The sequence below is a fragment of the Pseudomassariella vexata genome (genome assembly GCF_002105095.1).
Source record: "Pseudomassariella vexata strain CBS 129021 chromosome Unknown BCR38scaffold_1, whole genome shotgun sequence".
Lineage (NCBI taxonomy): Eukaryota > Fungi > Ascomycota > Sordariomycetes > Amphisphaeriales > Pseudomassariaceae > Pseudomassariella > Pseudomassariella vexata.
In genome coordinates this window covers 394,215-413,739 of record NW_024467956.1, presented here as the reverse complement: position 1 = coordinate 413,739, position 19,525 = coordinate 394,215, and the positions used below count along the sequence as shown (strand labels likewise).

General features: G+C 48.8%; 4 protein-coding genes across 4 annotated transcripts; 2 read left to right on the top strand and 2 right to left on the bottom strand.

The window, feature by feature from the left end:
* Window positions 1–2,042: 2,042 nt before the first annotated feature.
* On the top strand, window positions 2,043–2,369 carry BCR38DRAFT_321259 (uncharacterized protein; the record flags this gene model as incomplete). The annotated part of the gene is made up of 1 exon (XM_040854773.1): window positions 2,043–2,369. A coding segment is annotated over one exon (327 nt), but the record flags the coding sequence as incomplete, so codon positions are not given.
* Window positions 2,043–2,551, top strand: BCR38DRAFT_358004 (uncharacterized protein; the record flags this gene model as incomplete). Its single annotated transcript, XM_040857131.1, has 1 exon — window positions 2,043–2,551. A coding segment is annotated over exon 1 (174 nt), but the record flags the coding sequence as incomplete, so codon positions are not given.
* Window positions 2,552–4,066: 1,515 nt separating this feature from the next.
* On the bottom strand, window positions 4,067–5,158 carry BCR38DRAFT_331001 (glycoside hydrolase, family 43; the record flags this gene model as incomplete). The annotated part of the gene is made up of 3 exons (XM_040855016.1): window positions 4,067–4,152; window positions 4,212–4,824; window positions 4,880–5,158. 3 exons carry the CDS (start codon window positions 5,156–5,158, stop codon window positions 4,067–4,069), a joined length of 978 nt encoding a protein of 325 aa, XP_040720576.1.
* A 4,540-nt stretch (window positions 5,159–9,698) lies between these two features.
* BCR38DRAFT_415647 (uncharacterized protein) lies at window positions 9,699–11,972 on the bottom strand. The gene is made up of 4 exons (XM_040859035.1): window positions 11,535–11,972; window positions 11,371–11,448; window positions 10,464–11,309; window positions 9,699–10,411 (listed from the first exon to the last, which is right to left on the bottom strand). Exons 1-4 carry the CDS (start codon window positions 11,679–11,681, stop codon window positions 10,034–10,036), a joined length of 1,449 nt encoding a protein of 482 aa, XP_040720575.1. The 5' UTR covers window positions 11,682–11,972; the 3' UTR covers window positions 9,699–10,033.
* Between the last annotated feature and the right edge of the window lie 7,553 nt (window positions 11,973–19,525).

The window sequence follows — 19,525 nt, the reverse complement described above, 5'->3', positions numbered from 1 at the left end:
GTGAATCTGTTCAAGCCGCAGTACAGGGTGGTACTGTCCATGATTCTGACCCCCCAAAACACGTCGCTGGCGGCAAAGGCAAATCTATATGGTAGGAAGTCAAGGTTGAGAAGAAGAAACATATGATGAGACCTGACGAATACGTGGTCACTGACAGCAAAACCCGTAAAAGTTTTACTCGAAAAACGGAATAGGAATGGGGAAAGGACAGCAAAACCCATCCATGCTAGTGGTACAAAGGCGGTAGAACAGCATATTTTACACAGCAAGATCTTGACGACCTTTAACTGTGTAGCGAACAATACAATGAACTATTGAGAGCCACCATTCCAAAGTTTCTTCCTGCTTCAAATTGACCTGCAAAGTGTCACCATTTTTTGACGGCCTGTCCAGAGTGAGCTCTGCTACATAGAGAGACATCTATTGATGGCAGCCGAAGAACGTGATTCGTCCACGAGCAGTGGCAAACTGACACCGCTAGAGATTGGGCTACACTTGAAATAAAGGGACTTACAATAAGTCCAATCAAATGTGACCCCATTATGCTTAGCTCATGTCGTCTGTAGATGTCGGTCAAGTATTCTCCCGGTCCAATCGGCATAAATATCCAGAAGAAGGATCGACCAGGACACATAGTGTCCATATAGCACTGGGTGTCATCCTCGCCTTTGTGCGCGTAGATTTCCACAATACTTTATGAATTCATAGCTACGGAATAGCCAATGGTACCCAGAGCATTGCAACCAAAATAGCGCAGAGCAAAGGCCTGGGATATGATCTGGGCGGATTCATCATTATCAAATCAAGAAAACAGCTGGGATGTTCTGGAATACTCCAACGAACGGATTCAGTCATCGAAGGAGCCGAAGAAAGGCGAATTTCTCGCAATTTGAAGCCCTGAAAAGTGTGAGCTACCAGTTTCGGGAACCACCCGGACTACCCACATCGGTTCTTGCGTTAATTTCCATGATTTCCTCTTGGCGAGTAACGCTCGTCCAGCATATATTTTGTATGGTTAGTAGTCCTGATGGCATAGCATCATGTGGGTTGAGATGGATCATCCTAATACCAAAATGGTCCTCAGCGACCAGAATCTTACTTACACTTTGTCCATGTCGTATGTCTAACAATAGCTGTGTTTCCTCTCATGACCCGGGCTGATTGTTGTGCAAGTGACGGATGTAGCGAATGTCGTCAATAAAGTGCAAGCTCGCATAAACATTACGAAAGACGTAAATGACGGAATCATTCATGCTCGTTCCAGAGAATTGCGCCTGGTTTGTGATTGTAGCACACTCATGAACAAGATGGCTGACGGGCATGTATTGCAGTTCTGGGGGTAATCATGCTAAATACTTTTCTACCCTCTGCCGTAAGATAAGCCGGATACGCTTACATCGTCGCTCGTCCTCGCTATGCGCAGGCTGATATCGATATTGTTTTGCTGTAAGATGTGACTGGTTGATCTCCGTCTTCAAGTCCAAAAAGTCACAGTCTGCGTCTGAAAACTGTTATGCAACAATAAAGTACCTCCTCGCCCGTCTTGAATAGGCTCGTTAGCCAGATAGAATGGCATATGCTACATTAGATGTCGGTTCAAGTTCTATCCGTTTTCAACTAGGTAGAGTAAGCCTTTCAAGCTCTCAGGGCAGGCGACGGATTAACAAGTTTCGAATGATAAAAGTGAGCCACATGCGTGCCACGAACTGTGGCTTGGTCGGGGAATGAGTATGAACTCCTGTGTGTGATCCAGCATCCGGTACATGTGTTGTCGAAAGTCTGAGTGCATGATTATTGCTCTATGTCATTATACGCTATATTAGAAAGGGTTTGGCTGTGAGTACAAGCTCTATAAATGATTCTTGTACGGATGACCTGTTGCAGTTCAATTATCGGGGTCAGGCAAAACGGTGGATTGTAAGGCGGTGGCGCGCTAATTCGCCTTGCATTTCGCTCTTTGCACAGTAACTCGTCCGCGCGCTTCGTCTTCCAACAATGCCCGCCCAGTTCAATTCTTCAGAGTTATGACGATGGGTCCTCGACCGACCGTTTGCATCCGCCCTCCTGCATCCGTCATCGCCACTCCTCTTCCTGCCGAATACTCTTATTTACAGAGGGTCAAGCCTAGGCGCATCTCTGTTCGGCATCCAGGCTATGACGAAAACGACGTGCCGCTGCTAAGTTTATATGGGTTCGATGATGCTCAGGGAGGATTATATTACGGCCTCTTGCACACTGCATGTGCCATAGTCGCTGACAATAGATTCGACGGCTATCTTTCCGCTTCCTCCTTACCAGAAGCAGCACGACTGCAAGTCGTCAACCGGGACGAAATTCTGGCTGCTGGCGAGTATTGGTTTCATGTCCCCGGTTTGATGCGATACCCCATCGTGCCAAGCTTTCAGGACTGGACCTTTCCTCGAACCTTGCCAGAAGAGTGGCACAAGATCCAGGAGGAAGTGGCGCCAGGTGAAGAAGGTTATGATGATGACAGCCAAAAGCTTGCTAGCATTAGGACTGACAGGACTCTGCATATGGCAGCTTTCGGGGGCTCTAGCTTGTTAGCATCGTCGCCGGCTCTGAATCGAGTGTTAGGAAGTTGCCATACAAATGCTACTTAGTGGTCGTGAACTAAGGGAATAGCATTACAAACATGTTAACCACATCCAATACAACCACTAACTCAGGGGCCAAGCACTCTTCGAATACTTCAGGGAATATGTTTCTTTCTGTGGCCATGTCAGGTCGAAGAGATCCACAATCCTAATCGTTGATTTCGACTATCGCGTCAACGTGACCCAAACCTATGTTTCGTACATAGGGATAAGTTTGGTTTCTGTCAGCGCTTCGTTCAGACTTGTCTGTTAAACGAAAGGCTTCCCTTGGCCGTTTTACTTACAGATTCATGTACGCGAGTCCGAGACCTTGATGGGATGGACGATTATGTAACATACAGTCATTGTGACCCGGCTTGGAAATGTCTCCATTTTTCGTGATTGGATAATGAACGAATCAGGTGTGAGATCTAAAAGTACTGCATCATGTTCAATTCCTACGGAAGACAGAACGGCCATAGCCTATTACTTTACAATGCTTCGAATTTGAGCACATCCTTTTCCATCGAAGCGCGATGAGAGGGCTATTCAACACTAAGAAATTGGCTACAAAAATATAGAAAGCTATGTAAAGAAGCCGATACTGCTTTCTATAGCCAGGCGCCGAGCCAGTACTGCAAACGCGAAGCTCCTTCCTGCAAAGTCGAATATCTGATATCTGGTACTTAACATCTCTGAACACCCGAAATCCGACTCTTTGGACTCTAAAGGCTTGAATGGATGATGCCGAAGATAATTACAGAGTTTATCAAAGTATACATAAAGGCGGGTTTGAGTATAAGACCAAAGCGTCCAATTGAGCGGCTCGGGAGGGGTTGGCGTGGGACCGGTACGGGGCACGGAGTCCCAATGTTCATTATCCGGGGTGATTGGATTCTGTGCCCTACGTGGGAAGGGCAGAGCAGTGTTTCGTTTGGTCTTAATAGGTTGTGGTAATGTGTACAGTGCTTAGATGTTTGTCTGGATGTGCTTGTTAGTTGTATCTATTGGGTTGTAAATACATAACTATGGACGAGTTTGATAAGGTCATGTATACTTTCACGCCCGCCTCTTGTCTTTATTGCATTTCAGGTCTTGGCCACTTCTCTTGAAAAGAAGGATTTGAAGCTCAATTATTTCTTCGTGTAGGCAATATGCGCAATTACATTCACCTGCACCAAGTGCATCTTCATGGAATAATACTACAACCCCAATGAATGCATGCACTGTTCCCCGTACCTAAGTGACTAATATATTTCAGGACATTGAGAACGATAATCGCCTTTGGGGAAAGTGTCCAAATTAATTACACATGTTGAAGCGTTGACGGTTGGGCGTACACAGAACGAAAATATGAAGTGTTTGAAGCAATATATACGCGTTATGCGTTGCTGGAATGCAATATGTACAGTTTGAAGAAATATATATATATAGAAATGAACTGGGCCCGAACCATGCAAGGCCACACTGCTTTATACCGTCGGCCATCCGCTCGACCAGGTGATGACATTCCATCCGAACTGGTACTGCGAGTCAGCAAGACCAATGGAGGTATCAGCTAGAGAGAAAAGTTAACCATCAAGTTCATCAAGATGCAATAGGGTAAAGTCAACTCACCATAATGGTAGTACAGAACAGTGCCGTGGGTGCTATCAGAAAAGACACCCTGGCCACCAGGTCCATAAACAGTCCCATGACTCTCTAGGACGGTAGTACCACCACCACTCAAACAGCTCGCGCCAGTTTGATCCACGAAGGGTCCACTGACTGCCGTGCTCCTGCACACCCTAATCTTGTACTCGGCACCAGTAGCAGGCTTAGACGTATCATAGCCACAGCAGATACCCTCACTCCAGAACATGTAATAGTAGCCACTGCGATAGTACATGAAGCTCCCCTCAGTAGCGTGGCTGCCCGCGGGCTGGTAGATGAGCTGGTAAGACGCACTCGCGGCCTTGGTGGCGGCCGAGTTCAAGGGGGCCTGGAAGATGCCGCCCCAGAAGGAGCCGAAGTTCATGTAGTATGAGGAACCCGAGGCGATGACGTTGGCGTCAATGGCGTTGTAGTTTTTGCTGCTGGTCGAGGTGACGCCCGTGGCGCCGTGGTCGACCCACGACCCGTATTCCATGGTCGTCGAGGTGGCGTAGCCGATGGCTGAGTTTTGCGAGCCGAAGGTTGAGACGCTGTAGTACATGATGTAGGTGCTGCCGACCTTTTGGACATCGGGGGCCTGTTGTCTGTCAGCAGGCATGACTTCAGAAGAATTGTCAATGTGGCTGACATACCCAGAGATCATCATTGCCCGCCAGGTTGATTGACGATCCGGCCGGGATCGCAGCACCTTGGTAAACCCACGGCCCGGTCAGGGCACTCGACTTCCAGATACCGATCAAGCTGCCCGTCTCGAAGCGGAAGTATACGCCATCCGAAGTTCGCTGGATGACAGATGGATCGTGAGACCAGCACTGACCGGAACATGCTCCAGGGTCAGCGTAGGCGTTGACGCCGGCGCTCAGGAGAGCGACCGATGCCAAGACGGCGTTGAAGACGCGCGAGAAGATCATATTCACGACGGCGGCGGCGGAAATGTCACAAATGATATCGTAACCCAGAAACCGATCATGATCGGCGGAGTCCCAGTATTTAAGCTGGAATCAACCATGGCCGGCCTGTACGGACTCAAAGCAGAGCGCTGGCTCGGGACTGGCGGAGAATTGAAAGTGGACGTTGGCGTGGTTGAAAATTAAGGGGTCCGGGCTCCCCTTTCTCATCACACGATACGCGCCTCCGCAAACTCTCCATCAGAGTCAATTCAGAACAGTGGCTTGGAAAAGTTGGGAAATAAGTGGATGATTGGTGGAACCCCGTTCACGACCGGACCATCTCAGTAATTCCCAATCAGGCAAGAAGCCACTATATTTGGCACATTTTCTGGGGTGCCGCGCGCCGCCACTAGCCCTTACCAATCCGATAACCGAGATCATACTTTCCCGCTGAAATGGGCAGAGGGTTTCCTGGAATTCGTATTCTGGTAACATAGCAGCCCCAGTTCACTTACTGAATCCACATCTGGTTGTTCTAGATCGAGCGTGCTCTCTTCTAATTACGACACCCCACATCTGAGCCCATATGCGCTCCAATGATATTTGGTCTACGGTAGTTCCTCCAATGATGATAGAAGTTGAGTTTGGCTAGAGTCATGACCTGCATTGATTACGATGGGATGGCAATGCACATGATTGCCGGCCTTTCTATTTTGAGTCTAGTGCCAGAATGCCATGGGTTGGGTGTAAGTATACTGTGCCTGATGGGTAACATTTGTCCCACCTGCCAAGTCGCTCGCACGAAGCAGGTGTGATTTGGACAGCAGGAAGACACCTCCGTGGATCTATATTGGTCGGTGCAAGTACCTGATAGGAATAGCTAATATTCGGCCTGCAATCACTGTACGTTTTGTGAGAAGCCAAAGATATCGTCCCATATTCCGCACCATACTCTCGTTACATATGAAAGAATGGATGGCTGCTTACCGCGTTGATTACACAGGGGGGAGGCTCTATGATTAAACAGGCTGCAAATATGACCTTCAGAGCTAAATTATCATGGTGTGGTCACAGAGGCCCTCCAACACAGCACTTCAACAAATTCTAATAATTGTGAAGGTTCTTAGGTCCATTGCGAAGGTTCCTTGACATGCCCTCTTAGGGCCAAATTGAAGCTATTCCCAACTTTGTCGTCGTTCCTTCTATAGCCTTGTCGGTGCCTTCATGTACCTTGTCCCTAAACCTCCTAGACAGTATCTTCAGTAATCGCTCCATAAGTCCGTTGGTTATCAGGTTGGAGCCTAGTTTATATACTAGCTTAATATGCTACTAACTGACTTTCTAGCGACTATAGTGAAATCCGATTTAAAAATATATTCGTCTTAATTACAAATTTGTAACAAGGCTTACTATAGTAAGTATTAGCTCTTATAATATATGTTATATAATGTCACGACCTGGGTTGCATCGCATGGGTATAGACCTCGATTAGGTGCTATCGACCAAGATTCTACTCTAAGGAGCGAAGGAAAGAAGATGACAACTTAGGTTTGAGGGAGCGCGACTAAGTCATCCACGCTTGGCGGGGCTCCTACAAGGGTTATGATTGGCTTCCCATCTGACACTGCCACGGCAGGTGTTCCAGCTGTAAGTCACCTGGTTGTAGTGAGTCTGCGAGGGTTAACCTTCACATATAATATCTCAAAGGTATTCTACTCTTTAGTTACCTATTTTAATAGTTTATCCTACGGTAGAGGTGTTGGACCTTCAAGGCTACTCCGTCAAGACTGCCAAGTCAAAAGGAGAAAAGTAAAGCCGCAAACCGTACGAAGTATGGGTCAATATGACCTCTACCCATTGAACCACACAAGTCCTGGCTGTGGGGCAGGCATCAGTCATTTCTGACTATATAAGGCCCTTATGGCCGCCCTTTACTTCTCTCTGGACTCTCCAGAGGTCATGACACTTTCAATACAAGACCATTTGCCCACCCACAATCCAATAAGAGGTTCGTAACGCTAAAAACCCTGTAATTTTCATATTATAGGTTAGACATAGAGTTAAGAAAGTATGGGCATGGGGTTAACTATTGTATTGTGTTGTACCATGAGCAAGGAAGGTCGAAGGTCCTGTCCAATCATTTAGCTATGTACAGGTTCGTATGCAAGGGCCCAAAGGGTCGGCAGATCCATCATCCGGCGGGCTACCTCATGGCCGTGACGTATAACGAATAGCTTTCAGGCCGGGGCTTAAAATAGAAATTTAGCGGAAACGAAGCGGAATAATTAAAAGTACAAATTCTATAGAATCAAGTGCTGCAGTTGGTACAGTTGCTACTGTAGCTAGCAGGCTAGACCCTTCCTTTCATCCTTAGAGAGCAAGAGCACTTTCCAGAGCCTATTGAGACTAAACTACATAGCATAACGCGTGAAGAGGCATAGCGGTTAATATGATATCTGCGGGATAGACGGCCTCATGTCATGGTGAGGTACACATATGATACTTTAGTGTCCTTGTGCGGCGTGGACCCCACCTGTTATTCCCTTCTTCACTTTCGTATGTAGCCGAAATTTCAGTGCCAGCGGGATCCCGCATGCTAGTATCTTTCGTTCAGCAGTGTTGGTATTCCTGTAGGCTCATCTAGGTCGCCATCGCGATAATCATTCGGTCGTTTCTTCGATTAATTTAGTAGTCGCACGGCGGGACTGTATGTCTGATTGAGCAGTTGCAGGCATAGGCTGTGTGCTTCCTAACATAATAACCCCTGCTGTGTGTCACCCCAATGGCTGTGTGTCAACTAACCAATCGGACTAAGTTCCCCGAAAGTCATGTTGTCGGGTTTGAGCGCATGGACAGACGAACAACGAAGCTAAGGGGCACGCCGTTAGGATTGCGAGGACGAGAAGGCTGGCTCTGTAAACCATTAAGATGGCGACGGTGACGTCAGCACCATTATGCGCCATGCAATAGAGCCCCCGGGGACTGATTGAAGCACTTAGAGACGAGTACTGTTGGGAAATCGTGGAACAGTCGACCAGAGGGCAACCACAAAATTGGAAATAGCGTCATTGGCAAAAATGGTCTGGTGGTTGATGTGGCAGGCGGGTATGTGGAGTTAGTAGCCTTGGGTTACGGTTAGGTACACCTGATGTACTTTAGTGCCCTTGCGCGGCTTGGATACCCTCATCTGCACTTCCTCCGTTGAGCTTTATATCTGGCCGAAGCGAACCCGAGGTGTATGTCTAGACATATGAACAGAGGGAAGATTCCCTCGATTCCCCTAAAAAGACTGTTTAGGTATGAGACTTTGTTAAACACAACACTATTTTATGACTATAGAGGAGCATAAATGCATGAATGCTATGGCAGCTGAAAAGGGCGACCTTTGCTTAAACAGACTGCAAATATGTGCTTACAGCTGCATTATCATAGCATGGTCACCCAAGCCCTCCAGCACAGCACTTCAACAAACTCTAACAAATGCTGAGGCTCTCAGGCCCATTTCGAAGGTTTGGTCCCATAACCATAACCTTGACGGTTCCTAGTCAACATATGTTCGCCACTAATTCCACACCAAAATGAAGATGACATCCGACGGTGATAACCTGTAAATGTATTGAACATTTCTGCCTTACCATGCTTTCTGGAAGGCGGATAGCACAATATGTAGTTGATGGGTTAAGCTCGAAATTGAAGATACATGACAAGTATTGAAGTTTTAGAAAACCTGGAGAGATCCCGTGCGGAAAATCCGAAGTCTGTTGAAACAAAACTGAGTCTGGAACAGGATTTCAGACCCTGGTCCGCTGCACACCAAAGAGGACATTCGGATTATCTTAGAAGTTAGTGGTATACACTGAGCAGCTCTTTCCCAACCCTGCTGAGTTGCGGTAATTACATATTCCTGTCGATTCAACGCACCTATTTTACTCCCCAAAGTCCTGCCTCGTTCTATTAATTCAGTCTTTTCATTTAAAAGTACAAATTGAGTCCATCATGATATCCATGTTAAGCTCCAAGAAAATTGTTCAATTCTTCAATACAGTTAGAGCCGTGTTGATACTGGGTTCCATCTTCACCCGTCACGTTGGAACTCGACAACCACTATCGAACATGTGGAGGCAAATGATGGGTCTTAGATATAAGTGACAAAGAGGACCAGCTGCTAATGATGACCCTGAAGTGTTGTCTACCCTAACTAGTTATTCCTTAAGTAATACAACCTATACGAGACAATCCAGATGAGGGGCCGGATGATCTTGCTGCATGGCTCCTGTGGCCGATTGTCTATAGTTTGGAAGACACAACACGATCAGTTACTAATGGTTTTGACAGATTCTTCTGTGTGTCGTTATGCGTCAGCCCACGGCTAGATCCTGTCACCATTACCTTCACACTCCGGACGACTTGTGGTTAAATAAACACCAAAATACTGTAGTATAACCTCGAGGGCCATAATATTGTAGTGTGATTATACAGGCTATTCAACGAACTCTGATAACTGTTGAGACCTTCAGGCTGATTACGAAGGTTTGGCCCCATAACCAGAATCTTGACAATTGGCCAGGCCACGCATCATCAAATCGTCTCTAAATGCATGATCACACTCACGTGGACTAACCATGCGAACCGAGACTACTCGAACGATTTAGCATGCTGTATTAGCAAAGAGAAGAGTTACATCTCTCCAGCAAACAGTGTAGTTTGAAAACAACGAAAGTGGGGTATCACTACATACTCCACAAAAGATGAAAGACCTCGGTATCAACATCATCAACAGACTTATGTATGATTATAAAACTTCCCATCCAGTCCAAGCCCAAACACCGATATATGCAGCAGAGTAGACCAAAGAAATAATTCGCATTCCATCTATGTGTCACCAATGCATTCTCTTCATGCCATATTGTCACTATTCTTTCCCACCGTCGAAGGGCTATCCAACCCCGCCTCCTCCTCCCGCAATCTCCTCCTGCGGTCGTCCTCATCATCCTCGCTCATCAAGCCCTCAAGCTCAAATTCCTGTGCGTCTCTCACTGGCACAGTGCCATTTAATCTCGGACCAAGACGGCCATTGACCACATCCTTTGTCGGCTCCAGCGGGTTTGCGTTGCGGTCATACAAATTAATGAGCATCATAGTGAAGAGGAAGACGATGAAGGCGAGCGAGTAGAGAATCAAGACGTAGGCGACGTGGTCGATGCCCGAGTTGGCGACGAGGTCCATTTGCTCTTCGGTGGCACCCATGAATAGGAAGCCGGAGGCATAGAGTAGCTGTAATTTCATTAGTGTTTGGTGGGAGAGGTCTGGAAAGGGGGAAACTCACGAAAACAGGGATGTATTGGAAGCTCGACGTCTGACGTCCATCCTCCGACATGCCGTTGCGGTCCTTGACCACAAAGGATACCTCAATCATACGTGTGACACCGGCGGACATGAGCGTGTACCCAAACATCTTGTGCGTCATGGCGCTGATCATCAATTCCTGGGGATGCGAGCTCATGGCCCAGCCGGTAATCAAGAGTACAAATCCGGGGATGAAGTTGCGCTGCGGTCGACCATCACGATCCTTGCTCAGCCAAACGCCGGCCAAGCCGGCACACCACCAAACAATACCCATGGTCGTGTGCTGCCAGTCGTTCCGGACCCAGGCCGTACCCCAGCGGTGCTCGGTAAAGGTGTTGACGCAACCCCAGGCCGCAATGACGGCACTGTCGAAGAACTCCTGCGACCGGCCGGTGCGCTTCAACCAGATCTGGCCGATGATGAGTAGGAGCGTGAGGATGATGCCGTACGCGATGAATGCGCTGCCCATTATAAAGTGCGCCAAGCATTGTCCTAGATGGTCACCCTGGCAGAAACCCAGAGAAGTAATGCCGCCAAACAACATCTGAGTCCAGGCGAGAATGGGCATCGCCTTGCCGAGAATTCCGTGGCCCAGCTTCACATATCGTCGAGCCTTGCCATTGAACCCCGTCTCCAGGTGCAGCCGCAGGTAGATGCCTATGATGACTTGGGAGAAGAGCATCAGCATCAAAGGTTTGGCGAACTTGGAGTGTACGTTGGTGTGGAGGAATTCGCGGCCGCCGTGCATGTGGCCGAGTGCGTAGCCCAGGATGGAGAGAACGGTGCCGAACACCTGGATGGGGACGTGCCATCGGTTCTTCACGATCTGTTGACCCAAGGGACGGTTAGATTAATGACGGACAGAGAGGGCAGCGAGGGGAACATACACCAAGTACCATGCCGACAGGAAATATTACGCCCCAGGCAAGCATTTGGATAAATATATGAACCCATAGTATTGCGTCCTGCATTTTCAATCAGCACCGATCCTTCCGTCATGTCTCTTCTGGCCCCTATCGTCTGTCGTGGGTATCGAGTCGGATGAACGTACAATGGGATCCATGGAGATGGTCTGCCCCTCCTCGATGCGGGAGGAGTCATGGTCGTGTCCTGAGGCCATCGGAACGGCAGCCAATAGCAACGTAATAGTAAACAGAGAGGAAAAAGAAAGATGGCCTGAAGTTGTGGTCGAAGCCATCTTGCCTCGAGCACCTGGCGCAACGGGATTTCGCGGCCGCAAGTGGAGGGTAGGGAGGGTGGCACCCCTGGTTGACGCGTCGCAGAGTTGCGGGGCGAGGCGTTGCACTCGGCCGTCGGTTGGTCCACGAGATCTGATGAAGAGCGTCGTCGCCGTGAGAAACAGATCAAGCGAATGTCTGCTACTATTTTTGGGAATCCGAGGGTATTGTGAAAAGCTGACGGTAGGAAAAGAAAGCACCGCCGGGACAAGAAGACGAGAGTTCTATTGCAGATTATCGCCGCAAATCCCCGCCGACATCCAGATCAATTGCTGACAACACCGCCAACCGTAATGGCCCACGCTAGCACCCAGCGATGCGCCAAGGCCCAACTTCCCTAGCGGTACGTACCCGTCGAGGCTCATTAAAATTGATGTCGAATCATTGGCTCACTTCGAGGGAATGCGGGTCCATGCCCCAACGGCTTACCCATGCTCAATTTAAGTATTTCCCTACACTCCATCCGAGTGGCTCGAGTCTTCATTAAACATTGCCCTCAAGCATCCAGATCGTCGAAAGAAGTCACTGCCCAATTGCTCTACATGTAGCAAGCTGGCTCCCCAAACTCTATGTCCGCTTCTCTAGTACGCCTAAATAAACTATCTGCTTAGTCCAATTGTCATGGTCACTACCGCACTCCCAACTTGGTCTATTTAGGGTCGTCCCATGCAGCGGTCAAAACATCACTTACTCAAGTTGGTCGGCATATGAATATAGCGGATCAAAGAAATTGGAGTAGACGAGTCATTTTAACAGCGCAGTTCTTTTTACCGCTGTATTACTATCGCCTCAGAACATCATATCCTGTTCCCTGATTCGTCGCAAAGAAGTACATAAATACGTTGGTTGCACTACAAATGAACAGGTTTGTGACATCTATCTTAGTAGTACCGTTGCTCGATATACTGGTCTGAAGCTCGGGGAATTGCGTGCACTATCGTCACAAGGTCAAAAGCTCTGCGGTATTCTGGATGCCACCTCTGCTTCAAGTGCAGGCTCTCATTTGAGTTCAGTGTCTGTTGTCAATATTCGTACTGGGATCAAACTGCCATCAAGACCTACCAGTATTCCAACATCCGTCGTTGTCAGCAGCATGATAATATATCTCTTTTTACGCGGGAAGAGCCACTGGTGTCCCGTTGGCCTCTCGGTCGTTGGTGTTGGAATAATATTTCCGAGCGGATACCGAAAAGGGGCAAGTATTTCGGCCTGAACCGACTGAAGGCGTCTATCTATGCGATCGGGACCGGCAAGATAGGAATTGCAGCCTTCTTATTCCAGACAGGGGCTTTGGCCTGTACTCGCCGCTATGCTGCGGTGCTGATGCCCCTGAGATAGCAGAGCATGTAGTCCTCTTCTGCGAACCATTGGAAGGACCCAGGGAACGACCACGGGCCGCTTTCGCACCGCGGCCGCTATACTCTCGCAGGTACGTGAAACTATCCAGGTGACAGAAACTGTTTGTTACTCAAAAAGAATTGTTTATTTCGTGTATTAAATCCTATTTTCTTCTTAACCTGATGTAAATAACCCCTAATACTATGGGTTGGATTGCATGCTTGTAGCTTTTCAATGCCACAAGAGTGGACTCCTGTTTCCTGTCTAAAATGACGAGACGGTATGTGATCCAGCTAAAAAGGTTTCTTGGCAAGTATTTGAGAAAATGTCAATATAAGTACGTGGTACGAAAAAGCTTGTCATATGAGATTATAGGAGGAGTGAAGGATTCGATCCTTTTTGAATATTCTGGTTTCTTAGGTTAATCCTCTGTATTGTGTCGGCGTTTTATCTGACAGTCACATTTTCAGGGGTTGCTATACAAGTCTGAAAGCCATAGAATAGTTCCCCTAACCGTAGGTTAAGAACTTCGCAACCAATGCTTCATCATTGATCAATTGATCGTCGGGTCTCACGGTAGCTCAAATCTGAGCATGGTGTCATGGGTCGCAAGTGATTGTATCTGTATGTGCTCGATATGAATGGTATAGACGGCGATGTTGGCCTCACATGCACAAGTGGCCAATTAAACATGCAGACTTGGCCTCTTTCCTGTTGAGCATTCACCGCAAGTTATCCTCCTATCAAATTTGTCGTCTTTCGATTTTGCCTCGTTGGGGCGCCTGCTGACCGGAATGCGCCCAGTGACTGAATATAAGTAATACCAACGTCCAGTCAAACGGGTAACAATCTTTTTCTCTTTCTTCACCTCACCCTCGCATATCATAGTAACTCACTCTATTGACTGAACAAGCCCCTTGCAACTTTATTCATACTCCATGGACGGCAGAACTTACCGTTTTGGGGCACCGTAGTTCTTCATCTTGCTCATAGACTAGTTGTTGAAATGCGGATGATTCATAAGCTTTGGGTCGCCATCCGCACAAATGCAGCCTTCTTCTACTCAATACAAATACAGCCAGCAGTTTGCAGTTCTACGATGTAAGCTCGTGAGTCGTCAATCTATCATCCTATTGTCCACGGCTGATCAAGTATGACTTAGGCAGATCGACCCTCCTGGTACGACATTAAAAGACTTGATGATTCATCATTAAAGCCTGTCAATCGCACCTGTGCGATTGACCACAAGGATCACATAACGTACAAAAAAGAAAGGGGCTCAAAACTCATCATTTTCGGGCTTTCAGCGCCCTAGACTCAGCTCAACATTGCCTACGCCATGTTCTCCCCAACTGAACAGCGAGACCCCCTTTCCATCTTTAGTAATTTTTCCGCAGAAAAAACGACCAGCGGCTTTTCTTTTCCATTTCCGGCTCTCAATGAATTTGATTTCAGCAACGACCTCTTCCCCCTTTTCGACTTTTCCTTTTCGACATTCTACTTAACCTTGAGTCCATGCAATGTGGAGGTCTACTAGGATGCCAACTTGCTTCCTCATGGCCACATTAGGCAGATCAACCGTCCCGGGTATGACGTGAAAAGACTCAATGCTTCACGCTAACGCCTGTGGAAAGCACCTCTGCGAATGATCACATTGATCACATTATATACAAAAGAAAGCCGCTTGAAACTTGTCGGGTTCGGGGTTTCAACGCCCTAGACGCGACTCAACATGGCCTACCCCATGTTCTCTCCACCTGAACAGCTAGACCCCTTTTCCACATTCATGGATGCCTTCAGCAGTACCAATGACGGAAACCTGAACGACGTTTTTTCGTTTCCATCTCCAGATCTCAACGAATTTGATTTTAGCAACGATTCATTCCCCTTTTTAGACTTCCCACCTGACCTTGAGCCATCCAATGACGATGTCAACTTGCTTCCTTATAACCACATAACTTACGATATAACAACTGGAGTCACTGTCAATGATCAATGCCTCAGTTACCACCTGCACGGCTGGCCTCTGAGATCACAAGGATTGACTACGGGACGCTGAACCTACAAGAAACGCGTCAATATGAACCATTTGACCATAACAAGCTGTTATTGCCGGACAGCGGTATAAATCCAGGGCTAGACTTGACGCATCTTCGTCAGATACCCCCCACCGCTCTGTATAAGCTTCCTGGTGCGGAACTTAGCCCCGTATTGAATATCTCAGCATTTCTGGACCTCGACCCAGGCGAACCAGTTGACCCTGATCCGATCCCCCCTGTGCAAGAGGTTCTTTCTATGAACTTAGTGAGGGGCTCCTTCGAGGGTATAATGTCACAAGAGCAGCGCCAATCGCAGGCATCACGCACATCATACGAAACTCCTCCTGCTTCTCATGGGACGACAGTCAATTCTCCAACCTGGCCTTGCACACACTGCTCAAAAGTGTTTCCCAATAAGAGCCAACTAACGTAAGCGACCCATTCCCATTGTGTTCCGAGCGACATTCCTAATAACCGCAGAATCCACGGGCTGCGGTACATCAAACCTTACGGATGTACTCTATGCCCCCAAAAGCATGGCGCTTGCCGAGATCTGTATCGACACGTCTGGACTGAACACCCGGAACATGCGGTCGAGAATAAAGTGCCATCGGAAAACAAAACCTGCAAAACTTGTGGGATGGTGTGCAGGCAAGATAATCTCAAACGCCACATGAGGATCAAGCATGGTGTGGAACACTCGAAAAGGGGATTATCTAGGGGGAAACGGGGAAGTGAATGGTAGATAATTTTCCTTTACGGTAATAGATTTCAGGGTTAACCTATTTTCTAATAAAACCTCCTCCAAAACGAACACACATATGATCTGAATCGAACGGTGTATTGTCCTGTGTAGGATTCCATATGGTGGGTCATTCCAAAAAGATTTCACCTCGTCAATAAATAAACTTCCCTCATGACAACGCACCCTCCAAGACCGCATTCAAACACAGCAATAGATTCATAAGTGTCCCCAAGGCTTGAGAGTAGAACACAACGCTCGAGCCATGCCATACGGCCGCGCTAAGGGGAAACGCCACTCCTATCAAGTTACCGGGTATACACTTCAATATGACAGGGACAGTTAACGATATCCAGGGAGGTCGCGGCCGCCAGAGGCAAAGGGTAAAACTTTAGATGGCATATTTTATTGCCACATTCTTGACTAGATTGCTTATTCAAATAGAATAGTCGACTTGTGCTGCTATAATTGCTGATTACACCGCTATTTGCCCCTGCAGAGTCGAAAGTTCTGAGGTACTGGAGATGAAGGTAGCCTAGATCTTTGCAACTTGCATGAATAAATAATCCGATAGTTCAGCGTTTCACTAGTATAATATACCAACCACATAATATATCTCAAACCAAGCCTTGGATTTGCATATTAACCTCAATATCTTAGTTTCTTGTAGAAGAGAAAGTCATAATAAGAATGTTGTGGCACAAATTCATCAACAAGAAGTCTCAACAATTACTTCAGCCTTTTGGTTTAGGAGATAGCATCTGTTGATTTCCAAGTCTCTCATCATAGCTCAGAAATGCAATGCCGCCTCACTACGGCCATTGAATATGTTGAATGATTCCTTGTCTATGTCAGACTTTTGGATCCTGTAGCATACCTAGAGTAATAGCATTGCGAATATCATACCGCAGTCTACCCACTAATGAACAATGCGGAAACTCAACCCTCAGGATATGGGTAATCATTAGCAGAGAGGGGTCGGGGTTTGATAGCCAACTTAATTTTGTTTGATTATTGGAACATATGGAACTTGGAGGTTTCTGACTTTCATCGATAACTTCTTCGAACAGCGTCAAATCATCAAACCGATTGCGGCATTCGATTCCTAACGACCGTTTACGTCGGACAGTGACCTCGCATCGCACGCGAAGCGAGGACGCAAAGCGATGGTGATTGACGGGGGACGGGGGGGACTCGAACAGAGTTTACACCACCCCCAGGCCAACGAAAGTGCCCACGCACCGAACGTGGAGCGCATCAGCAGTAAGAACGCAAAGAGGAAAGATATCGAAAGAGAACGAGCAAAAGTAGAACAAGAGATTGCCGACTTGGTCCCACATGAGAAGATTGAGGTCATAGGGGTTTAATGGAGTGCTGGCTAGGGTTGAAACTGGCCGGCAGGACGCTGGAGGAGGGGGACGACAGACCCGCCACACATGCCGACGTACTGGCAGTGACTCTGGCCCTTGCCGAAATTCCTACGGCGATCCAGACGATGGTTAAGAAGACTATGCAGGATACGGTGAAGAACGTAGCCTTGCCTACAACTCGATCCTGGGCCTCACTCGCCTCAGGATCGGCCCAGGGACGGGGACCCGGTGAAGCCCCAGTGTGGCAGCAGCGGGTTGTAGTGCTCCAGCGAAGGGAGAGAGAGGTAGTGATCCGGGGGACAGAGGACCCTAATATGAAGAACAGATCGGCGGCTGAGGTCGTAAAAGCGGTGAGCAATGCACGCGGCAGCACCGATGCAGTGGCGGCCCGCAGGCTACGCAGTGGCGATACCGTAGTGACGTTTAAGCAGTCGGCCTCAGCGGCGACCACGGACAGCCGGTGGGTGCGTAGTGCCTTCGGCGATAAGGCACATCTCAACCGCAGAGAAGTTGCAGTGATCGCGAAGGGGCTGCCTGCGAAACGGCTGCGAGAGGTCCACGACGAGAGCCAGCTACTTAAAGACCTGAAGCGGGACAATACAAAGCACCTCTCTAAGGCTAAAAGGAACCTCCCCCGGGCGCCGCAAGCACCGTATGCGGCCCTGATACTACACGTGGATAGCGTGGAGGCGGCAATGGAACTATGCTCCGAAGGGCTTATTTGGGAGGCCCAGATATTCGATTGCGAGCCGTACGACGGCAATCTTCGGGTTCGACAGTGCTACCAGTGCTACGAATACGGCGCGTTGCGGCGTCTGCGCTGCAACGGCACACCCAGGGGGTGAAAAAGACTGCCCCGAGAAGGCACCTAGCGGCAAAAAACGTTGTGTGAACTGCAAAGGGAAGCACACGGCGTGGGACAGGGACTGCCCTACGGCAGAACAGCAGCGGCTACGCGTACGCGAGGCGTACGCTCACCGCCCCCGACAATTTGAGGTCCGCAGCTACTCGGACGGGTTATCTAGTGAGGGCAGGCTCACACCACCTAGCTCATTAACCAGACACGGGTTTACAGTTGTACGACCCCGGGGCCGCCCCCTAGGCGGATCGCGAGTGGAGCAGGAGCGAACCGAACGGTCTGCGTCAGCAATGCGTAGCTTCTTCACTAAGGGACGTACGAACGAAGATATACCATCGACAGCTTAATGGCAGTCTCTATTCTTTACTGGAATATCGCAGATGCAAAGGCGAACGCAACGCTAGCGCTGGATAAGGGGGGTGACTATGATATAATAGCGGCTCAAGAGCCATGGATCAACCGGCAGACGAAGGCGATTTATTGCCCGAAGTCGTCCAGGTACGAAGTAGTATACAGCAGCGGCAGAGCTGCGCTATATGTCCATAAATGATACGACGTGGCTACGTTGCGACCCCGTACCGGGATGGACTGGAGCAGTATTACGTTCGGGGCAGGCCCGGACGCCCTTACGATCTGGTCTATCTATTCACCAAACCAGACCGGGAGCCGCTGGGTCAGCCCGCTCCAAGACCTCCCTAATGGGCGCCGGAGGGGACACAAGTCCTCGTAGGGGACTTCAATACACATCACCCGCTGTGGGACGTCCACGGACGGTCGTCACGGGGCAGCGACAACGTAGTGGAGTTTGCGCGACGCTGGCGATTAGAGCTCGTTACGCCGTTCGGGGAAATCACACGGCAAAGGCACAAACAACAAGACTCAACTATCGACCTAGCCTGGGTGACGAAAGGGGCTAGGATTGATTACGATGGGGACCCGGGCCTGGAGGGCTCAGACCACAGAGCCCAAGTGATTAGGGTAATATCCAACGGGGAAGCAGTCAAGGAGGGACGCCGCAGTGTCGAAGGGTGGAACTGGGCGATGGCGGATAAGTGGCTCATCGTAGCCGAATCAAGCCAGAGATTTATGAATTATTTGCCGGTTAAGACGATAACGGAGTTGGACCAGGCTGTTGACTGGGTTATCCGGAACCTCCAAGAGATCGCCGACGTGGCGGTCCCGAGACGCACGTTGGCCGAGGCGCTGGGGTCCCGTGGTGGTGCCCGCAGGTTAGCAAGGCTTGCGCTGAGACGAAGAAACGACGGCGGGACTACCTCCAGGCAAGGTCGCAGACCAACTGGGACGAATATACAAGAGCCGGCCAAAAACAACGGCTCGAAATCAGCGAAGCGCAGACGCGTAGCTGGCACGAGAAGCTCGAGGGGACGGCGAAGGATCACAAAAGCCTGTGGGCACTGCAGAGGTGGGCTAGGCTACGGAGCTGGGCCCCCCTGCG

Coding starts and splice junctions, on each gene's coding strand:
- BCR38DRAFT_415647 (XM_040859035.1), bottom strand. CDS start 11,681: ATGGCTTCGACCACAACTTCAGGCCATCTTTCTTTTTCCTCTCTGTTT. Junction 11,310..11,370: donor CTGTCGGCATGGTACTTGGT/GTATGTTCCCCT, acceptor TTGGGTCAACAG/ATCGTGAAGAACCGATGGCA. Junction 10,412..10,463: donor TCCAATACATCCCTGTTTTC/GTGAGTTTCCCC, acceptor ATGAAATTACAG/CTACTCTATGCCTCCGGCTT.